The 23961-nt window shown below is 40.1% G+C and overlaps 1 protein-coding gene across 1 annotated transcript in view; it reads left to right on the top strand.

The window, feature by feature from the left end:
* Agbl4 (ATP/GTP binding protein like 4) overlaps window positions 1-23961 on the top strand; it is a 1438400-nt gene that overhangs the window by 1030158 nt on the left and 384281 nt on the right. Inside the window, exon 6 of the mRNA XM_017797967.1 lies at window positions 18021-18060. Coding sequence (XP_017653456.1) covers window positions 18021-18060 — 40 coding nt within the window. The remainder of the gene's footprint in view (window positions 1-18020; window positions 18061-23961) is intronic.

The raw sequence follows: 23961 nt of genomic DNA, 5'->3' as shown, positions 1-23961 counted from the left end.
GATCTTACACAGGTGCCAAGGAGCTCAGAAAGTAACTGACTATGACTAGTAATAATCAGATATATAGAGATTAGAAGCACATGTGCAAACATCTTAATGTCAATTGCATTAAAAATGTATTTTTCTGTATGAAACTGTATTTTAATAATGAAATGGAGAACTTTTTTAAAGGTTTATATCTCATATAATTTTATGTCTTATAGGGTTACAACATTGTATAATTGTAATAATTCGACTGTAAACCTAAAAATTTACAGCCAATTTTGAAAGAGATGCATCTTAGCTCAGGAAAATGTTATTGAATATGTCAATGTTGTTGTAAAGAAATGCTTCAGGTTTTCTCAGAAGTGCAAGATAAATGCTCAGCTAGATTAACTAAAAATGTAAAGTAGGGGGCTGGAGAGATGACTCAGCACTCACTGACTGCTCTTGCAGAAGACCCCAGTTCGATTCCCAGAACCCACATGGTGGCTAACAGCCATCCGTAACTCCATTGCAGTGCACTCATACACATAAAATAAAAATAATAAATAAAATATTTTTAAAAGTAAAAGAGAAGACCCCTGAGTCACTTTAGAATCCACAATTCTCTATCTAGATTTATATCCAAAGGAAATTAAATAGCATGCCAAAGAGATACTGCCCCATGTCCACAGTACTCAAGATAGGGAATCAGCTTAAGTGTCCATTAACATATAAATGGACAAAGAAAACTTGGCATATCTACACAGACGAACACTAGTCATCCTTTGAAAAAAGGGGGGAAAGGGATTTTGTCATTTGTGACAACATAGATGAGCCTGATGGACATTATGCTAAACAAGATAAGCCAAGCAAAAAAGATAAGTACTGTCGTGATCTCATTTACATGTAGAATATAAAATCTGGAATCATAAAAGTGGAGGATAGAATGGTAGTTTCTAGTGACTGTGGCTAGAGAGGCAGGGATAGGAGCATGTTGGTCAATGAGTATAGTTTCAGTAAGACAAGAAGAAAAAGTACTGGAGGCCTGTTATACAACAAGATGATTATAATTTTACTTGAAAATTGTTAATAGAGATCTTCAGTGTTCTTACCACAAAAATAAAATAAAATGCAATAGATATGTGTAATAAAGTGTAATAGATCTGTGTCCTCATTAGTTTTTATTATCAACTTTATACAACCTGGAGTCACCTGGGAAAAGGTGTGACCATGTTTGTGAGAGATTATCTTAGTTGGTGATTGCCCATTGTGGGCAGCACCACCCTTAAGCAGATGGACCTAGGCTGTATAAGAAATTAACTGAGCATGAGCCCTAAAGCAAGCCAATAAGCAGTGTTCCTCCATGGTTTCTGATTCAGCTCCTTTTAGAGTCTCTGTCCCTCAGTGATGCATTGTGACCTGCAAGTATAAGCCAAGTAAACTCTTTCCTCCCCAAGTTGCTTCTGGTCAGAGTGTTTTTATCAGAGCAACAAAATGAAGCCAGGACAATACTTTATTTCCCAATATATACATGCTTCAAAACATCACATTGTACATTGTGGATATGTAGTTATATTGGTCAAATATCCCTTAATAAAACAGTGAATTTATGTTTTAAAATATTTTTTATTTGTTAATTTTTAAAATATTTTATTACTTTTATTTTATGTGTATGTTTGTATTGCCTGTGTGTAGATAAGTGCACCTGTGTCATGCAGTGCCCGTGGAGGACAGAAAGGCTGTCAGATCCCCTGGAACTGGAGTGACGGACAGTCGGTAGCTGCCATGTGGGTGTTGGGATTCAAAGCTGGGTCTTCTGGAAGAACAACCGGTGTTCTTAACCGCTGAGCCATCTCTTCAGCCCCAATTTATTATTTTTTTTAGTTCAGATTTTAAGAAGAAGACATGGAGGCAAGAGGAAAGCATGTACTGAGTAGTGAATGAGGTTAACAGGGTTGGAGCCTGGACTGTGAGGGAGTAGTGGCGAGTCTGTCGGTTACAGAGGCAGGCCTCATCACGTTAGATCATTTACACATATTTTTTCAATGAAGAGTGACATGTTAAGATTTTGAATGTCTTATTTACATTCTGGAATTTCTCTCACATTTTAGGGCAGAGAGTATGTTATGAGAATTAAAACTCAAGGCAGGGAGATTAATTGATAGTGTGATCCTGGATGAATTGTTTTATTTCCTGTGCTTCCATTTCTTTATCTGTAAAACAGATAATTTTGTAGGGCTCAAGTGAATCAATATGAGATTACCTTGCCCTAGAGCTTAGCACTGCACCATATGTACAGCAGGTACTACGCAATGTGCAAGTGGGATAATTGACTGATTCCTGTCCACTACAAACATCAAAATGAGGTACCCCAAGATTATTTATAAAGAGAAGACAACTGATACTCAGGACCTAGAATACCTAAATCCTAATCTAAAACAAATCTCTACTTCAGGTTCTTGGAGGGAAACATACCCATAGTGGAAAAGGCCCTCATTTCATGCCATCCCTACCATTTTTTTTTTTTTCAATTTGTTGGCTCGAGTGTGTTCTGTAAAAGCTCCTTTTTTAAACATATATTTTTGTTGAATTTTTGTGCATTTCATACAAACATCTTACTCACCTTTATACCAGTCCCCCATCCCCACTCCCCTCTAGGGTCCCCCTTCTCCCCATCTAGAGTCTCTCCCCTTAAGGATCAACTCCTCCCTCACACAGCAGCTGCCAATAGTTCTTCGGAGAGCTGCTTTTAGCCAACCATGGCAAGTCAATATAGCTTTCCTTTCCTCAAGGTCTCAGGTAAGATCACATCCTGCATGACTTTCTCTGAAGCTAAAAAAGAATGTCCCTTCCAAGGGGAAGAGATCTTGAGTCCCCTCTCTCTTCTGAAGAATCTCAGAAGTGGAGAATATAGGGGAATCATGGGAAAGAGAGTATTACACAATGGCGAATCATCAGTCCACTTAGGGGAATCAAAGGAGAGGAGATATCAGAGTATCCTTAAGCCATGGTGGACTATTTCAACACTTTCTAGATGCGTTTCCAAGTTTTGCTGCAATCCATTTTTAGAAACAATAAAGGGCTTTGTTTCTAAGGAAAACATTTAATTTGGTGCTAAGTCAGTTTCAGGTGGGTACTTCCAGTGTCACCAAAGATGATGAGCTGAGAACAAGAGAAACGAGAGTTTAGAGAGTAAACAGAGCTAAAATCTTAGGACCCAAAAGAAGTGTGAAAAGTCAGCTGTCCCAGTAGGAAATCAAATGAATGAGCAAGATAATGAAACCTATTAAAGTGTCTCTTAAAAAAAAAGAACTAAAATGTCATATACTTTTTTATACCCATTATATTACTTTAAAATATTTTTAAAGTTATAATCCCCCATACACACAAGGTTATATTAAAGTCTTTATCTCACACACTATTTGTGGAAGTGTAAATTAGAACGATCCTGCTGGAGAGCAATGTGGCAGAATGTATCAAGCAGTGACAGCCACATGCATTGTGACCCAGTAATTCCACTCCCGGGTATTCATTTCAGAGAAATAATCACTCCAAATGAAGGGAAGAACTGCATCCAGGAAGATGTTTATTGTAAAGTTATTTATAATAACAAAATCATAATAGTCTAAATGTCCTATATTTAAATAAAGTATGCATTTTCACTAAATGGAACATTATGAACTCATTAAAATGTTTACAAAGACTATGTAATAGTTTTGGAAAACTTCTTATGATATAATGTAGCTTAAAAATAACAGAATACAGAAAGTAACATCATATTTATGACATGATTACTTTTTGCTTTTAATATATAATTATTGCCTATGCAGAGCAAGCACAGGCACTTAGAAAGGACTAGAAAACAGCATGTTAAAAATGAGAACAGCTATTGGGATTATAAGATTTTTGTTTTCTTTTTCTTTTGATATCATTGATATTCTTTTATAATATTAAATACTATTGAAATAGTATTTTTAAGAGCACAGAGTTTATAGTCAGAAGCTTCATTTAAATTTTTAATTCATCATGGACTACCTAGATTATTTGGGAAAGCTTGCTTAACCGCTCTGAGCTTTGGGTGTCTTCATCTCTAAAATGGGGTTCATTAACTACATCAGAAGGATGGTATATAAGCAAGGTGGCCCAGGTTCAGAAAGACAAAGTCAGTATGTTCTCTTTAACATGAAAATTCTAGTTTTTAATTGTTGAGCATGTGTATCTAGGTGGGAATAAATGTGGGTGAAGTCCAGGAAAGTAGAAAGGGGCCCATGACACAGAAAAGGAGAGGCTTTAAGAGGGAGTGAGAAAGAAGATGGAACACACCAGATTTTAAAGTGGAAGGTGGAATGCTGAGGATGCAAAGGCTCAGTGGGAAGAGACGGTGGGATGGGGCAGAGTGCTGGGACAAGAGCACATGGAGACTCAGGAGCAACCAAAGCAAAATATGTGTGAAAATGCCATCAGGGAATCTGTTATTTGTAAGCTAATTGAAAATAAATAATAAATAAAAATAAATAAAGGACAACTTAATTCTTAGGAAAAATGAATAAACAAAGCAGCTACTGCATAGAAAATGTTTAATAATGTTTGATAGAAAATGTTTATTTGTAAATTGATACTTACAATTATTAAGTATAATTAAATGTTTAATAACATGTCTTTGTTATTTGTAAATTGATACTTATCACTTTAATGACTAGTGATAAACTTGAACTGGTAGAATATGTCATAAGCCTAATCCTAGGTAGTCTTATGAAAATGTGTCTTTTAATTATTTTTTGAACTGTATTTACATTTTTTTTCAAGCCATCTTAAGTTATCTTTTTCCTTTTTAAAGAGCTGCTTCTTGATTGGGCTACTTTTTTTTAACTGAGGTATAACTCATAAGAGGCTGCATTGTTTTGGGAAGATTTCTTACAACCGTGGGTGGCTGTTTTGCATTAGTCTTCCAAAAAGGGCCATTTTACATTTTTTAGAGTTATTCTAAAGTCTTGTGGTCATCAACTCTGGGGACTACTTTGCATATGAGTGCTAATGCAAATTAAAACCCAGGTTGACCTCACTGCCTGTTGACAATGGAAGGGATAACTTGCCCATAGTGTACTGTTACTTGTGGACCAGAAAGTTGAGGAAGAAGTTTATTTTCTTCTTTGCACACATCAGATATTTTCTAGGGTCTCCTGGTTGACCTCAGTAGCTGAAGTGAAGCAATAGTTCAGATTTAGAAATTACCTGAATCTTGGTTTGTGTAGATTTATAATCTACATGCAACATTAGCTAAATCAGATAGCTTTTATAATTGCACATATATTCACATAGGCCTCCCCTTCATTAGTTACTGAACTTTTTAAACTAACATTGTAAATTACAACAATGTTTTGCGCCAGTTTTATAAACTTCCACATGTTACTTTTCTGAGGCAAAGCAACAGTGTATTTCTCAGGGCTCTTGCTGCAGCATTTGATAAAGGATCTTTCATACATTTGTAGTGGATAAAAATAAACTAGATTGCAGTATTTTTTGTTTTTGTTTTGTTTTTTATAAATTGTAAACCATGCTCCATGTTTCTGGTCAAGATTATGTAGGCTAAGTTAAGCTTAATTACATTCTATTAACCAATATGAGTGTATTTCTTATGCATAGTTATGTTGAAATAAAGCTCTAAAACAAAAAAAAAGAAATAAAATGTTTAATAACATGTTCATAATTAACTTTTTAAAATTTATTTTTCTTTATTTACTTTTATTTTCTGTATATATGTGTTTTGCCTGCGTATATATAACTGTACCCATGCTGTGCAGTGCTCCAGGAGGCCAGAAGAGGATGTTGAATCTACTGGAACTGGAATTACAGATGATTGTTAGCCATCCTGTGGGTGCTGGGATTTGAACCTGGGTCTTCTGCAAGAGCAACCAGTGCTCTTAACTGCTGAGCCATAACTCCAGCCCCAATTAACTCTTTTCTATAAAGGATTTTGCCCATTTACAAAGATACACACACACAAACCATTTCATAACAGGTTAAGAAAACTAGGCATAGAAAAATTAGGATAGTTCAATAAATGTTAATTCTCCCCATTTTCTCAATGTGTGCTTATGAAAAGTACAATGAAATTTAAGATTATTCTGGCACACTGTTGAGAAATGCGAGATGAATGACACTTGTTTTTTTCAAAACTTCTTTTTTAGTAGCAAAATATGAAAAATAAAAAAGACAGCGGTATCTCCCATTCTACTCCCAAGACCCTGAGCTAACACACACACACACACACACACACACACACACACACACACACCCCTCCAATCAAACCTCAAGATGTATCCTTAGAATTAAAAAATATATATAACATTTTGCTCCTTTTTGTGGCAAACACATTTAATTTCCCTGCATAACAAAAGGTATCATTTTGCTTTTAATTATGGGTTGTTATTATGCATTGCTTTTATTTGGCAAAAATGTTTGTTTCAGGAAAATTAATTTAGACAGTTCCATTTTTCAAGCAACAATACCTTCTGTCCCAGGCTTACAAAGAACAATTAGATCTGGATTCTTTCCTCACAATCAAGCTGGCAATTTCTTGTGGAGGGAAAGTTGTGGTTGATCAGCATAGACTCAAGCTTCCATGAGAGCCAGTCAGATGCAGGAAACAGACTTTTATGACCCGGCACTTTTACTTTTTGCAGTATATATAACTGACATCATATGAGGTGTTGCCCTGGCTGGGCAGGATTACAGATTAATGCTGCCTCACTTTCAGTGCCAGAGTTTTATTCTGAATGTCACGGTAGTTTTCACAGGAACTCCACTGTTTCGGGGAATTCAGTAAATATGACAGAGGGCCTGTTACGTGCCAAGTGCAGTGGCAGAAGTGAGAGATAAGGATCTGAATGCCACAGCATCCTCGCCTGTGGGAGTGCACAGTCAAATAAATGACTCAGGCAGATTATTGCAACACACCGTGTTAACATCTGTGGCCAAGGGTACCTACAAGGTGCTGAAGGGGCCTTGAGGAAGCTCTGGACCCAGCCTGGGAGAGGAGAGGTGGCTCCCAGAGGGTCGTGTTTGAGAGAAGTCATGTGTGAAGGACGGTTGAAAAGGCTTTTCAAGGGGGCTGGAGAGATGGCTCAGCAGTTAAGAACACTGGTTGTTCTTGCAGAAGACCTGGGTTTGAATCCCAGCACATGGCAGCTAACAACTGTCCATAACTCCAGTCCCAGGGGATCAGATAGCCTCTTCTGACCTCCACAGGCATTGCACAACACGGGTGCACTTACCTACATGCAGGCAATACACGCACATGCATAAAATAAAAATAATAATTTTTTTTATAAAAAGAAAAGGCTTTTCAAGCAAGGGGTCTTCTAATAAGAAATCCCTACCACCTATGTACCGTGTATCTCGAGGTATGTGTCATGTGGTAAGGTAACTACTTTACTAGTAGGTGGGCCATTTAATCCATTTTAAATTATCTAACTGACTTGTTTTTGGTCATTTAGCCAGTATGTGGTAGAGACAGGTTCAGAAAAAGGTAAATTATTGGCCTATGCAGTGAGTATGTTGCAAAGTAATTTCCGGCTTCCAAGTATTTCTTTCCTTTAAAATTTTTTTTTCACAAATTTCATACAATATACTTTGATCATATTTAGACCCCCTCTCCTATCTGGACCCCTCTTATAGCCCTGCCCCTGTCAAATTAAGGCCTACAGAGTCGAGTTTTTATCCCCAAATGTCCTCTGCTGTGTGTCCATCCGCTGGAGCCTGGTTAATCTATCTAGCACCATACCCTTAAAGAAAACCAAGTCCTTCCTCAGTCTTTTATTCTCTGCATGTTGATTGGTTGTTGGTCTCTGTATCAATCATCATCTACTATAAAAAGAAACTCTCTGATGAGGGTTGAGAGATGTACTAATCTATGGGTATAAAGATAAGAACTTAGGATGGAAGGAAAAAAAGATAGGAACTTAAGGAGCAATTTAATATTATGTCCATTTGGCAGAATATCAGTACAAGGCTCCCTCCTCGGGCCTATGACCCAGGTAGTCATTGGGTTTTGGCCCACTTTCTGAGACAAGGCATGGGTTCTATTTTGTGGAGCAAGTTTTAAATCTAATCAGAAAGTGATTTAGTTACTCCCATAACATTTATGCACTAGTGGGCATAACTTGCCAGGCCTGTTATTGTACCTCACAGGGTTCACAACAGGGTAAAACTGGTGATGGCTTTTCTCTCCCCCAGTAGCATACATAGAAACCTCCAGCACTATGAAATCTAGGTTAGTAGGGGTGACGCTTCCAAGATGGTACCAGTTTGATTTCTTCATGTCCTGTAATTTAGGTATGTGGTGTGTTTGCCAATAGGGACTTACCCTCAGGTTCTGAAGGGTGACAAAGAGTAATGGCAATAGCCTGTAATATTTGGGAAGCTCTATGAGGCCGCATTGATCAACAATTGGAAAAGAGGTACCCTATACCTGGCAGTGTGCTTTTAATTTAATAGCCTTTCAAAGGTCTTTACTGTTAGTTATCTTTCCCATACTCCCTCTTCTACCCTGCCCTCCCATCCCCAACCCTTTCTGTGCCATTATTCCTCTTTCCCCTCCATTCCATCTGTGTTCTATTCTCTCTCTTCCATCCTTTCCTAGTTTCCCACCTCCTATTCTCCAATTTAAACACACATATCTACAGATTCAAAGCTTACTTCACTCAGAATGGTTGTAATTTGTCATTTCATTCAGTCCTTCCCATAGTTCTTTGCAAAGCTGCTGGCACCTGCTTTGCACACTTACTGAAGGTTAGGGAGAATGGAAACAAAAAAGACTTTACTGAGCACTTATTTGAGTGTGTTATAGACTTTCTGAACTCTCAAGTATATTTGTAATCAGGTATACGAATGGGTAAAGTCTAAAATTCTAGAGAGCAGATCAAAATAAGGTAATGGTAGTAAGAAATGATGTGAGTGAGCAGAAGGGCACATAAGGCATGAAAGAGAAAAGGTCTGATGCTCCAAGGGGGGGTGGGAAGAAGGAGAACCACGAACACACACTGCATTTGAATATTCCATAATGGCATCTCACACATTATGTGTTGATTAAAAAAAATAAAAACATAAAAAGAGTCACCATGGTAACCTTAAAAGCTTTTCTATTTTATGGCCTTATGTTTCATGTTCTTTGCCTTGTGAGAGGTGAAGTTTTTCATCCATGGGATTTAGCATTCACAGGTACCTGAGCTAGGATTCCTACTCACTGTCTATTCTTTGCACCAACACATGCCCAGACTTATGCTTCTTGTCCTAGGGTTCCTCCTGCTCTCCCCTACCCCTATGCTTCCTAGCCACATCCAACCCCTGTGTGGGAGGTAGGTCTGCTGATTCCAAATACAGCCCTGCTGGTACATCACTGCATGAGCTGGGGCAAGTCCTTTCACACTATGCACCTCCGCATACCCTTTGTGTAGACAACCTAAGGAAATGAACTGTGACTTGTTGCCTCACATCTTGATTATCTAATTCCTTCTATCTCTATTTTTCTTTTCCTTCATTTCTTTAGTTGCTTTTATATTGTTTATTTTCTTTTGTTATAAGATTCTTCTCATTATCTTTTATTTAGTACATCATCATTAAATAATCAAATATATAAAGAAAAAAGTGTTTCATGGAGATTCTTAGGAATGGAAAGACAGCATAAAGCAGATGTGTTAACTCCCAGAGACAGAGGGCTGCCAGGGCTTCATTGCCAGTCTAGGTGTTTCTCCTTTCTTTAAAGCTTTATTACTTTTTAAATTAGGTGTATGTGTGGCATGGGGAGGGGAAGATATGTGCATGTGAGTGAAGGTGCCCTCAGAGTCCAGAAGAGGGTGTGGCATCCCCTAGAGTTGGAGTTATAGGCAGTTTTGGGCACTATTGTACTAGTGGGCATACTTTGCCTGGCAGGTCAGTAGTGTAGTATTCAGTGACTGCTGTAAGTCTGTTGATAACAATTCTCTCTCAGCAGCCTGCATAGAACCATTTGGTACTATGAAATCTAGTCAACAAAGAGGACGCTTACAGCTCAGTTACAGCTTTATTTCTCTATGCCCATAACTAACCAGTGTGTGGCATCTTCAGCAATAGGGTCTTACCATCTAGTGCTGGTGGACAACCAAGAGCATAAACAATAGCTTGTATTATTTGGAGAGTTTCAAGGACCTCTCTGGCCAACAACTCATAGGGAGGAAACTCAGCCTTGGGTGCTGGGGTTTTCACTTAATAACCTATGGTTTCTGGGAGTCACTTTATCCACCTGTGCCAGGTAGTTCTGTTCAAATTCTTTGTTGGTGTAGCTATTTTACATTTTAATTTATTTTTATTTTATGTATATGAGTGTTTTGCCTGCATGTAAGTACGCCACACGTATGCAGTACCCAGGGAGGTCAAAAGGAGGTGTCAGATTCCCTGGAATTGGAGTTATGAGAGTTGATAGCCACCATGAGGATTCTGGGAATTGATACCAGGTCCTTTGAAAGAGCAGCCAGTGCTCTTAACTTCTGAGCCATCTCTCCAGTCCCCCCAACTCCTTTTTTTAACTTAAACATTCACAATTGTATATACTGTATGTTAAACATAGTCCTCCTCATACCTTACTCTCCCTTTTCTCCTCCTTTCCCCATCCCATTGATCCCCTTTATCCCTCTAAACAACTTGACCTCTACTTTAATTCATAGGGAGTTCATATATATAGTCTTATGTACTTATATAAAATCTATGAGCCACAAATGTGTGAAAACTTATAATAGTTGTCTTTTTGCTACAGCCTTAGTTTGAGAATTTTTTACATCTTCCTTGAATGCCAACCTAAGAAATCTAGTCTTTATTAAAAATGCAATTGGCAGCACTCAGGAGGTAGAGGCAGGTGGATCTCTGTGAGTTCAAGGCCAGCCTGGACTACTTAGTGAGTTCCAGGCCAGTTGGGGCTACAGCGAGACCCTGTCTCAAAAAAAAAAAAAAAAAAAAAAAAAGCAAAACAAACAAAAAATGCAATTGGAATAATTAAATTATTCAGAGAACGGAGTGGATTTAGTTTCAGAATTCTCAGCCCTTCAGCCACTCAGGAGGCTGGGCTGGAGTAAGAGGTTAGAAGCTGTGAGTGTGGACAGGGCAGCACCACATAAACTGTTCTCCAGGGAAGTCTGTGCTGGGTCAGGACTGGGAGGGAACGTTCGATACCCAGACGCCGAGAAGGTCAGTAGGGCTTGGAAAGAAAAGGAACTGGAGGAGAAGCTGGATTGTTGGACAGGGAAGACCTGAGACCTGTGTGCCTCTGCTCCCAAGCCACCCTTCCGGAGATGTTGATCCCTGTGTCCTCCCCAGGATGACTGGCTTCTCGAGTGACAGGAGAATGCATGGCTGTTACCAGTACTCTTGTTTAAATCATCTCCAGTCTATGCTGTGACAGACTGGCTTTTCCCCAAATAACTATCTTGTATGAAACACAGAAAGTAAAACACAACACATAATCAGTGACTATTCTCTTCTACCACGCAGAACCCGACACATCAGCCCCTCAGCGACCAGAACACTATGTCCCTTTTCATTCTCAGAGGTAATTGTGTTGCAGTCGTGACCAAAATAAAAACTCCGTTTTTAACCACGGCCTTATGATTATCTATCCAGATGAAGGAGGCCAAACTCTCTGTGGCCAAATTCCTCGGTACTCAAAACACAGAGAGAAAGGGCTTTAAGAAGTATTATGGATGCAGTTCATGAGTTTTGTTTGCGTGTGTGTGACTATTGGGAGAATGGGGCTAAAGCTTAAGACCTGGCCTAGTGACCACCTCAGTGAGACCCTATCTAATAGGGTAATAGGTGATCAGCAGATCGTTGTTGATACCATGTTAGTCAGATGTTGGGCAAGCCACTAAGAGAAGTAAAGAGGCTAGGAGAGGTGAACAAGCCATGTGGTGGCACTCTCATGGGGCCACAGATAACATCCAGTGCAGCTTTGGCAGGATGAGGAAGACCTAACAGGAGAGGGGCGTGTGAGTTGAGAGTCATATAACACGTAGGAACCAATTAGGCAAAGTAAGTTGGGTGTGAGGTTGCTGTTCTAGGTAGAGGCAACACCTTACGCAAAGGCCTAGAGATGAAAATACAATACATTTGGGAAATGGAAGTCATTCATCACGACTGGAGCTCAGAGTCTAAGAGAACAGGACATGTGAAGCAGGAATTAGGCCATGGCATGAAAGTTCTCCAAGAGCTGCTGATGGGTTAGGCTTTATCGTGATGAGTTTTAACATGAGCGTCCTAGAAATCTCTCTCACTCCAATTGCATTGTGGAGGCTAAACTGGAGGAAGCTACACTAGAAGCAGCAGAAAGGCTAAGAGTTGTTGTGAAAAGGTAGAGAAGTTCCAGAGCTCAGCTACAGGTGACAAAGAGCTAAGACAGGCACTCAAGCACCCCAATCTCAGACTTTCTTCCTACAGCTCCTTCCTGGTAGGCCCGGAAGGTTGGTGCGCGCTCTTCTTACAGCTGAGAACCTAACCATCAGCTAGTCTAAACAGCATGCTGGGATAACACAGCTGCAAGGCTTCAGAATCAGAATTCATATCTCTCTGATTTCAAGTCCGGTGCTTTTTCTTCAAAATGTTCTCTTTAACTTCAGGGAGGTTCCAGGCATGAAGAAAGGATACTTCCGGGTTTGATGTTGCCTGAAAAAGTCTCCGAGATTCAGAAGCTTTCATCTGTAGCAGTGGCTGCAGCTGCTGGGCTTTTCACCCTGTGTCCTTGTAACAAACAGTGGTATCCTTTCAGTGTCTTGTTAGATAGCACCACATTCCCTGAAAAGAAAAGAATTATAAACAAAACCACACTAGTGAAATCAAATACATTAGTTACGGCAATAAGTATATGTAATATATTACTACAAAATAAAGACAGCCTGAGACAAAAATAACAACAAACAGCAAAACAGTGCTACAGACTAAGATGCATTGACTCAGTCGGTGTAACACAATCTCATGAAGTACATACATAGAAAGTTGGCAAGAAGCACTCGATGTGTGAATGACAGTTCTTTCTAGTGGTAGCATTTCATTAATTTTTACTTTTACGCCAAAGTTTTGGAAATGTGGAAATTTGAGAAATGACAAAAATAAGTATATGCTCTTTTCATAATTACAAAATTTTAAAGATGAATTACTTTTTTATTTTAGACAAGATCTTGTTATGTAGTCCAGGCTGTCCTTGAACCTGGTATGTAGCCCAAGCTGGTCTCAAACTCATTCTCCTCCTGCCTCGGCTTCCCAAGTACCAGGCTTGTAGGTGTGTACCACTATGTGAAGTCTTAATGATGGTTTAAAAAAAAAAAAAACCTCAGGGAAGCTATTCTTTTCATTATGAAATAATTGAACCAAGAGAAGTTCCAAAGTTCTAGGGTGAGGTCTCTATGTTTTCAGGGCTTCCACTCTTAAGGCAGAAAGAAAACAGATACTAAAACAGTATCACTGGATGCATGGGGAAATGTGGGTAACTCCTAGATCTAGAGTCCTGAGGAGCAATCTTTAAGCAAATGCTGGAGATGCTCTGGCAATCTCTGATACCATTAATTCTGAGGTTTCTCCTGTTCTCTTTAGAGTCCCTCCCCTCCATGACCTTTATGAGGTTATGCTTTGCATTCTTCACATAGTAGTTAAGAAGAGCATGGGTTTATTCTGAATATCCACTCTCACCAGAGAAGGCTCAGTCACATGCAGCTAAGTGTCCACTCATCGAATCCTGATTGACCCCATATTGCATACCACATTCTTTACAGAGTTGATGGAGTACTACACAGACACTGGAACACATTCCTTTCTGTGTAGGTGTGGGATTTCTTTGCCTGAGGAAGAATCTCTTCTTTTTTCCCCTCCTCACCACCCAGCCAACACACACACACACACACACACACACACACACACACGCACACATTACCACAACTACACATGGAAAGGCTCGCCTCTCGTAGACTTTGGGCTACTTGTGGTTGAACAAGTAGAAGGCTCTGTTTCCTATCAAAACTGTCACCTGCCTCCTTGGTTTTATTTCTTCCATCCAATGTGGCATACCTGCCTTCCAGACAGTTGATGAATATCACCCCTATACAAAAATCTCCTATCTCTCTTAGATAGTAACTAATTATAACTTGGTAATTCATTATACACATGCCCCTATCTTTTAAAATTTATTTATTTTTATTTAATGTGTATGAGTGTTATGCCTGTGTGTATGCATGTGCACCCATATCATGCAACCCCCACAGAAGCCAGAAGAGAGTGTTGCATCCCCTGGAAATAGAGTTACGGATGGTTGTTAGTCACTGTGTGGGTTCTGGGAATCACCGTGTGGGTGCTGGGAATTCAAGAGCAGTCAGTGTTCTTAACCACTGAGCCATCTCTCCAGCCCCCATCCTCCTATCTTAACAAGATTGTACATTATTGGTCAAATTCCATAAGTCAGCGTACCCTATGTTTAAAAATGCTATATAGTTTTCCACTGACAATCTCAAATGATTATTATTCTAGCTACTCTAGTAATGAAAATTTTCATTTTCAGTTCATTATTTTTCATTTTGAAAACTTTTGAGAGAATTTAGAGACTCCTCCAGTCTCTGTGTCAAAAGCTGCTGTGCAGTCCTCCTGGAGCATATTTTTCTGTTTTCATTTGCACTTAGAACAGATTTCCCAGTCCTATCTGATGAGGTACCATTTAGAACAATACATAGCTTACACTTACCTGCTTGTGTCACTATGTGGTGCACACACATGTATTAGTCAATTATAGGATACGTGGGTTTATCTACAGATTAGAATTCATTCATAACCACAGCAGGGGTACACACAGTAGGAACTATAGGAGTCCAGGAGCAATGGAGAGTTAAGAAGGACAACTTTGTCAAAAGAGACAGACTTTGCTTCTAACTGAAGAAACAGCAGAGCAAAAACACAAAGGCAAGAAACCCCAAAGATGTGGCCAAGGAAATGCCTCAGGGAAAAAGGAACATGCTTACTTTTCATGATGATTAATTCCTACTTACCAGGTTCATTGCAGAGGGAATAACAGAATACTTAAATCATTTGAACTAGTTGGCATCTAACAGTCCTTCCAGGCTTTTCTTCTGGTCACTGGAGACCTGGAGATGAAATAGAGTAGCCTGTCCTCAAGAAAGGACCTGACAATAAATACGTAAACCAGGAAATGGACAATTAAGACAGAGCATGATACCAACATGTTTTACAAGTTGCACTGCAAGAACAAAACATGAAATACTTATTCTGCTGAAGAGGGAGGGGAAGAAGGTTTCGGGGTTAGTGTACGGAGACTTCATGGAGGGCTTGAGAAGTGAGGCAGGATCTCCAGGAAGATTACAACAGTATTGGCAGAGAGAACAGCATAAACATAGGTCTGAAAGGATGCTATGGATTTGGGGATTAGCTCAATTGAGCTCAGTAAATACGTACTGAGTGCTACTCCACACTATGGAGTGATATGACCAAGATGAATAACAAACAGTTTTGGATGCTTAAGATGTTTCCTGTGGAGAAATCCTGTTTCAGTGGAGAAAGATTCACACAGGCACCCAAAATTGCATCGTAACAGTACAGCTCCTTTGAATTCTGATTGTGTCCTTGAACCCTAGTATTCTGGTGCCCAGGAGTTTGGGGGAACTCTCCTGTGGAAAAGGAGCCCACAGGCACAGCACCTGGCTGAATTTCACATTAGGCCTCACTTGCTTTTTTTAAGAGTTCTGACATTTGTGACCAGAAGCAGATAGCAAGTTACACAAAACCACAGATAGGATCCAGGACACATACCTAGGTCTGTCTGCCTCTTGCCAGGTTTCCTTTTTTGCTCCTCTCTACTGGATCCCAAGCACAGAGTCACCATGTTATTAACCAGGAATGAGAAATTTTTTGGTAATTAGAACTGTTTCACCAATTGTGATCACGAAATTAAACTTATAGAAGAGGGACATACTAGAGCCTTCTCTCCTGTGTGAGAAGAGTGCCAAGCCATGCAAGCTGGCTTGGACAAGACACCTTGAGTCAATCTTCCCACTGCTAGGTTCCGCATTAGGGAACGGAGGCTGTCTGGCTTTACATTCCTCCTGGCTGACATGCACAAGTGTGTATTTCATTTCAGCATGAGAATTCATGCTCACTATAAAGATCAATGACATCTTGGCGTTTCATTGTTTGCTTGAAGTAAGCTGGGATGATTTATGAGCTGATGGGAAAACAGCAATGTGTGGTTGAGAAGGCCTCAAAAGGATACAGACCTGCTTTTAGAACCATACGATGTCAGAATCAACAGGTAGAGAGAACTTAATGAAGTTTTAATTATAGCAGATCAAAGTTAAAAGGAGATCACCATGAAGACAAGGAAATTTGAGACCAGGTGAAACAAAGACAAAGGAATTGGGAATACTTAGCATAGACAGATAGACACAGCTATTGTCATGGGCTTGGACAGCTAGAATCACGGATGCTGTCATTAGGAAGTAGCCCTTTGTCCTGTTCAAAGGAGAACTGACGGACCAATAAAATAAGGAGTTCCTGTCAAAGAAAGGGGTAGAACAGAAACAGTTCAGACACCTGGGGAGGGTGCATTGAAGAAGGGATTCTGCAGGTGGTAGGTCACACATAATGAGCTCTGAGTTCTGAGTATTTATGATTCTATAAAAATAGAAGCAGCAGACTGTGGATCAAGAGTCAGATGTTTTGTAATAAAAGCACCACCACCAATACTAAACTTATGAATTAATACGTTGTTACTGTTATGAATTACTGCATTGACATATTTTAGACTCTAGAATCAGGATTAGAGCTGGCTGAATTCTATTCCTGGTCCTGTCAGTTAGTGAAGATGGGGCCTTGGACAAGTGATTTCTCCTTTCTGAATGCCATCACCCTTTCCCTCTACAATACTCGGAGTGGTTCTGCCAGAAGTACGCAAGGAAATGACACATCAAGGCTCCTGGGACTGTGCCTGTCTGTTACACAGCATCCGACACATGCTTCTGCCTTCCTTTCTGATTAAGCTGAATTTCAGGAGGCTGTTTTTAGAAAGAGGCTAGATAAAGAGGGTGAGGTGAAATACAACAAAGTATCCACTGGAGGAAAGCTAGCTGCTCAAAAGTTCCTGCAGTTTGAAGCCCACATCAATGGTTCTCAAAACAGTTTGTTTAGATCCTTTAATGAAAATAAAATATAGATTTTCAGTATTTCTCTTAGAAAAGACAAAGAGGTCAGTGGGAAGACCGGGATTTAAGGAATCCTGATTGGAGTCTTCAAGTTCACAACAACATGAACCTCCTCTTAGACCCACTTCTCTGCTGTCAGGTTCACATAGCGTCCAGCCCTACGCAGCTCTTCCCAGCAAGCAGGGGGAGGACTGTGCCAGATGACAGGCTCTGTGAGATGTTGTTGATCATCTTAGCCTTTGGGTGGGTAACCATAACCAGCTGCCTCCAAACACAAGGATCCTTATCTGTGTAATCTAGTGTGTTTGACAGATTTTGCCCAAAACAAAAAAAAAAAAAAAAAAAAAAAAAGGATTAAACTAGAGAAGAAATACTTGGATCACAAGCAACTGACATTATTGAATACTTTCAAGAAATAAACCAACCCCAAAGTACCTTGATTAGAAAGAAGTTACTGGAAATTAATAATAACACAGCCACCTAAGGCAAACGGGGTGCCAGTGTATCACAATCAACCAACACAATCACTATGAGCAGGGGCTACGGGCATGGGGTACAGAAGATGGTGCCTGGTTGGACACCGGAAAGAGATTTTGTTAAGCCACATCTTTTTCAAGGTCCTGTAAGTACAGTACAGGTTTATCTGGAAGTTCTTTCAGGTCTTCTCAAAAATGTTTTCCATTATCACCTCTTGGATGGAAGGTCCTTTGTAGAACCATGTTCTATAAAATATATGCTGCTGTGTATCTGAACATCATTTTGTATTTCTTCCCTGCCCTGCTAAGCACACGTTTGGCCGTGAGGCAGATCAGCACACTAATCATTTGTTTTCTTTTGCAGCAACAGCGGCAGCTTGACCTCCTGACAATAACCAGACCTGGTGAGTAAAAGCTGAGCACCATACTGCCACTGTCTCCCACTGTGGTGCCTGCTTGCCTCTCTGAATGCAATTCCCACCCTCCTCCTTTGACTCTCTGAATGAAAACATGATTTTTTTCACATAGCAAATGAATATCCTTTCTCTCTCCTCTGGGCCAGGATACTTTCCTTCCTCCCTCCTGGCTCTGTGCTGCCCTCTTCTGACTGAAGGTGCCAGGATGACTTTATTACTGCATTCTCTGTGGGCAAAATTCTCCCCCAAATCGCTCATTGGACTCACATGTCAAGAAATTGTTCTGGTCTCGTTTTAAAATTAAATAGGGAGTGGAAAAGCTGCCTAGAAGGTGCTGGAGAATGAAAGAGGCTAGTTCGTGAGCAATGGTCAGTCTAGGAAGGTCACTGGCCTTGCTGAGGGTTAAGGCCACTATTGTCTCTCACCTTAGGGGAGAGTCAAGTTTCACAAAAAAGTTGAGATCCTGGAATTAAAAGGTCCTTTCTTTCCCTGAGGCTTGACATCCAGTCCAGTGAGAGGGTGAACGTTTTAGTTTTGTCAGAGAGATCTCTTACTTTGGTTTGAAAACTGGAGGTTAAATTGGGTGAGAAAAATAATTTTCTCTTAGGACAGAAAGGATAATAGTGCCAGAGAGTTCATGAGCACTTGTGAATGGGTGCGGTGGTTCATCTTCACTGATGGGTGGTATTCAAACCATTTAACAGCCAGGGTGACCACTGCCTGTGCCGGGCATTAACACTGTGTTACTGGACTGTGAAAAAATGGGATCCTGAAAGAGAAGCTAGTGTGATAGAGCGGACCTATGCAGGGGATAGCTCAGAGAATCACTCTCAATAGATGTGGAGGTATTTCAATATCTTAGTGGCTAATATGAACGAATTCTGTCTGCCCTGCCATCCATCAAGTCGTTATGGCAGGTCTTGGCAAAGAGTAGGAAACTGCACTCTGTAGGCAATATTCTGGCACAAAGGCTGGTCATGTGGTATGTGTACAAGACAGTGGCTACAAATGTAAGGTGTATCCACCTACTTCAGGCGGCCTCACCATATTTCCATGTGATAGAGATTTTTTGACTTGAGACATCAGAAGAACAAATATGGAAATCTTTTTTATCTGTTATTTTTACATTTATTTCTTTTTAATTTGTATGTGAATGTCTTGCCCATATGTCTGTGAGTGGACCTGTGCATGCCATATGCACAGAAGCCAGAAGAGGGCATTGGATCTTCTAGAACTGGAATTACATGTGGTTGTTAGCCACCATGCAGGTGCTAGGAGTTGAACCCAGGTTCTCTGTAAGAACAGCCAGTGCTCTTTTCGCTGAGCCCTCTCTCCAGTACCTTGATTTAGAGAAGGGTCTCATATAGTCCAGGCTGGCCTTGAGCTTACAGTGCTGCTAAGGATGACCTTGTACTCCTGATCCTCCTTACTCCACCTCCCAAATGCTGGTGTTACAAGTGTGCACTATCGTATCTGGCTGGAAATAATTTTTAAAATGTTTGATCTATCCTATAGAATAAGCTACATTCAAGATTTAGATGATTAACACCTATAGAAACCCCATACCTGGGCTGGTGTACCTGGAGTGGCTCACTTGAGTGACCTGCCATTTCCTCCTCACATAGGTACAGGCGTGGCTTTATCTTTGTCCAACCCATTTAGTTCCTTTATTTTGCAGTCATCTTCTTTCTGCTACATATACACTGCCCAGATGGCCTGTCTCTGTGTTCTGGTCTCATCCGATCATATCCTGAAGTGATTCCTACATATTGGCGAGGGTTCTTCCGTCTTCAGTTGTTTTAGAATGGCATTTTTAGACTATTAAACTGCATTTCTTTTGTGCTAGCTTTGGCTGCTCCTGAATATGGAAATCTTTTTTATCTGTTATTTTTACATTTATTTCTTTTTAATTTGTATGTGAATGTCTTGCCCATATGTCTGTGAGTGGACCTGTGCATGCCATATGCACAGAAGCCAGAAGAGGGCATTGGATCTTCTAGAACTGGAATTACATGTGGTTGTTAGCCACCATGCAGGTGCTAGGAGTTGAACCCAGGTTCTCTGTAAGAACAGCCAGTGCTCTTTTCGCTGAGCCCTCTCTCCAGTACCTTGATTTAGAGAAGGGTCTCATATAGTCCAGGCTGGCCTTGAGCTTACAGTGCTGCTAAGGATGACCTTGTACTCCTGATCCTCCTTACTCCACCTCCCAAATGCTGGTGTTACAAGTGTGCACTATCGTATCTGGCTGGAAATAATTTTTAAAATGTTTGATCTATCCTATAGAATAAGCTACATTCAAGATTTAGATGATTAACACCTATAGAAACCCCATACCTGGGCTGGTGTACCTGGAGTGGCTCACTTGAGTGACCTGCCATTTCCTCCTCACATAGGTACAGGCGTGGCTTTATCTTTGTCCAACCCATTTAGTTCCTTTATTTTGCAGTCATCTTCTTTCTGCTACATATACACTGCCCAGATGGCCTGTCTCTGTGTTCTGGTCTCATCCGATCATATCCTGAAGTGATTCCTACATATTGGCGAGGGTTCTTCCGTCTTCAGTTGTTTTAGAATGGCATTTTTAGACTATTAAACTGCATTTCTTTTGTGCTAGCTTTGGCTGCTCCTAATTGCTACTGCACAGATTAAAGCAGAGTAGCTGTGTGTCCCAGTGTACTCCTTTTAGACAGCTGTGGGATTGCAAAACTCTCAGCACTGCCAGAGTTTGAGTGGTTTATAATTATCCCTCCTCTTAGACGAAAAAAGAATGTCTTCTGGGTTAGCACTTCCCAAAAGAGATCTGTGGAACAGTAGTGTAAGAAATGGTCTTTACTTCAGAGCTGTACTGAGGTGTTGACCCACAAGCCTCTCGGGGGTACAGGTAGAGCCGAAGAAACAGCAGTTCTCTCAAGGCCTGGTCTCCAGTGGGCCAGGCAGTATTATCCATATGTGCCTTGACATGGAAAGGTGGGGAAACACCATTTGACCCTGTTTTATCTGGACTTTATTCTGAGTTGAAAGCGCTTCTGTTATCTGTCTCTGCCTATCCAACTCACTCCAATTCTCTACTTTACTGTAGCCAGTCAACAATGGGCTTGTTACTCTCTGGGGAGGTTTGTGGGCACTCACTTATCTGAACTCATCATTAAATTATCCAAAACATAGATCCATAGTCTAATGCTGCCATTCTGAAATAACACTTGGGAGTTTGGAAATCGAACAATCTTACAGCATCTTTTTTTTTAATCTTATTTGTGTATTGTGAATAATTTCAAATGTACAGAATAGAGATGTAAGCCATTTACTGTCCTTTCTGTGACCCTTGATTTTATCATAGTGCTGTGTGACATTTATGCCAGACTTTCTTATTTTTTAAAAAAAGATGTAAGAAACTGTTTTGCATTTTTCCTTTATTGATTTTTTCACTCCTTCATCCCAGGTAACCATTATTATGTATTCAATATTTCTCCTTATCTATGTATTAAAAATAACAGCTATTGTGTTATGAATTCCTACAACTATCACATTGGGGAAAAGTCACATTCCATGACTTTCCCATACTCATTATTGTTTTATACAGATTCATTCATATTGATGTACATGGTTCCCATACATTCATTTTAATTGCTGTATAATATTCCATATATGATTAGATTATAACTTTTCCATTTTATTGGTCATAATTTAGATAATTGTATGTGCCCTTATAAAAATTTCTCTAGAGCATATAACTTAGGAGATGAATTATTAATTATATACATCAAATTTGATGCATAGTGGGAAACTGTCCTCTAAAAGAGTTGAGCAAATTTACTGTTCCGGTAGCAGAATGTAAACATTCCTTTCTCTGGCTCCTTCATACTTGGAATTGCCAGACTTATATTTTTGTTCTTTCTTACATCTTTCCCTTTTTGCTATGTTGAGACAATATATTTTGATGGCATTGAGGATTTAGATCCACACTCTTCTCTGCACTGTCCTCCTACTGCCCCCACCCAATTTAATGAATGTATTATATGTAATGGCCTATAGAGTACGATTTGAGTCCCTCAGTGTCCTTGGATGTGAATCTATCCACTGGGCCCACCAAGAGTCCCAACCCTGTGAGACACTGTCTCTCCCCCTCCCAGCAGCCATCATTACCAAAAGTTCCTTAGGCTGGTTGGAATTTCTTATCCATTTCCCCATGTCTATGCTGGGATTTTGTCTGATTTGAGCCTGCATAGGATTTGTGCATGCTGTCCCATTGCTGTGTGTTCATATGAGTAAATGACCAGCTGTCTGGAAGACTCTGTTTCCTTGTACTCATCCACCCCTTCTGGCTCTTACAATCTTTCTGCCTCCTCTTCCACAATGATCACTGAGCCTTGAGAGGCAGAGATTTGAACTAACTGTCCTATTCAGGGATAAGTACTCTGTAGCCTCTGCTTTGTACACTGGTTAATTGTGGGTCTCTGTGTTAATTACCATCTGCTGTATAAGGAAACTTCTCTGATGAGGATCAAGAGATGCTTTAAATCAGCATAATGAACATAAACTATTCCATTATTACTATAGTACATGTCCTTGATTTCTAGTAGGGTTGAATATCTTTTTGTATGTTTATTGCAGTTTGATTCCCTGTGAGACTTGACTTTTCATATCCTTTGTGCGCATCCTATTGCATTATCATTTTATTGATTCTTAGTTTCTTAGTTTGAATCTATCCCTTATTCTCACTATGTCTTCTCATAGAGAACGGCTTGTGCTTCTTCATCATGGTTGGTTGTGATATGTTTTCGTATGTGGAAGGTTTTATTAAGTTAATGTTGTTGAGTTTAACAATCGCTTTGCTTTAAGAGCTTCACTTTGTTGGGCATGGTAGCACAAGCCTTTAATCCGCAGCACCCCAGAAGCAGATCTCTGTGAGTTCCTGGCCAGCCTGGTCTGCATAGCAAGTTCCAGGGCTGCATGGTGAGACCATGTCTCAAAACGAACAAACAAACAAACAAACAAACAAACAAACAGCAACAAACGAATTTTGTTTTGTAAGCTAAGAAGTCTTTCTTAATCTGGAGATAACATTCTCCTAAACCAGGTGTACACCTATAACCCTAACACTCTGGAGGCTGAGGCAGGAGGAATGAAACAGGTTCAAGGCCAGTCTGGGCTACATTTGTCTAAAAAACAAATATACAGCAACAATAACGTGTGTGGGGTGGGGTGGGAGTGGAGGTGTGTGTGTATATATTGGAGACAGAAAGAATCTCACCGCCCTCTATCCTCAGCTTTCGAGCAGTTGCCCCACCAAGGTTTTTTTTTTCTTTTTGTTATTATCAAATGTGATTTGTCACTTGCTCTGATCGTCCCCTGCTCTGCAGAGTTGACTGCTACAGATTTTATTTCTACCCTGGGCTGGTCACCCTGGGGATATACATCTTACCTCTTCTTACAAACTCCGGTTCTTCAGAATTTCTTTCATCCTCATCTACAAGTGTATCAATATTTCAGTATGCTTTCATTGTCTATTAGAGACTACCCAATCACTCATTTGGGTTTAGATTTTTTTTTTTTTTTTTGTCTTTTTGAGACAGGGTCTCCCCGTAGCCCCGGCTGGCCTGGAACTTGCTATGTAAACCAGGCTAGCATTGAACTCACAGAGATCTGCCCGCCTCTGCCTCCCCGGGTGCTAGGACTAATCACCACGCCCGGCTACATGTTTAGGTTTTTGAGTTCAACCTTCGGTAAAATAAGAAAAAAATGTACTGTTTTTCCAGCAGAGTTTATACGTTTTGGGGTCCTCTTGTTTACTGCATCTCACACCTTTCCTGTATTAGCTTACTAAGCACAGCCGTAATAGAGTTTACTAAGCACAGCCGTAATAGAGCTTACTAAGCACAGCTGTAATAG

Source organism: Nannospalax galili, unplaced genomic scaffold (assembly GCF_000622305.1).
Source record: "Nannospalax galili isolate Female #2095 unplaced genomic scaffold, S.galili_v1.0 scaffold655, whole genome shotgun sequence".
Taxonomy (NCBI): domain Eukaryota; kingdom Metazoa; phylum Chordata; class Mammalia; order Rodentia; family Spalacidae; genus Nannospalax; species Nannospalax galili.
This window is presented reverse-complemented; position numbering and strand designations above follow the sequence as displayed.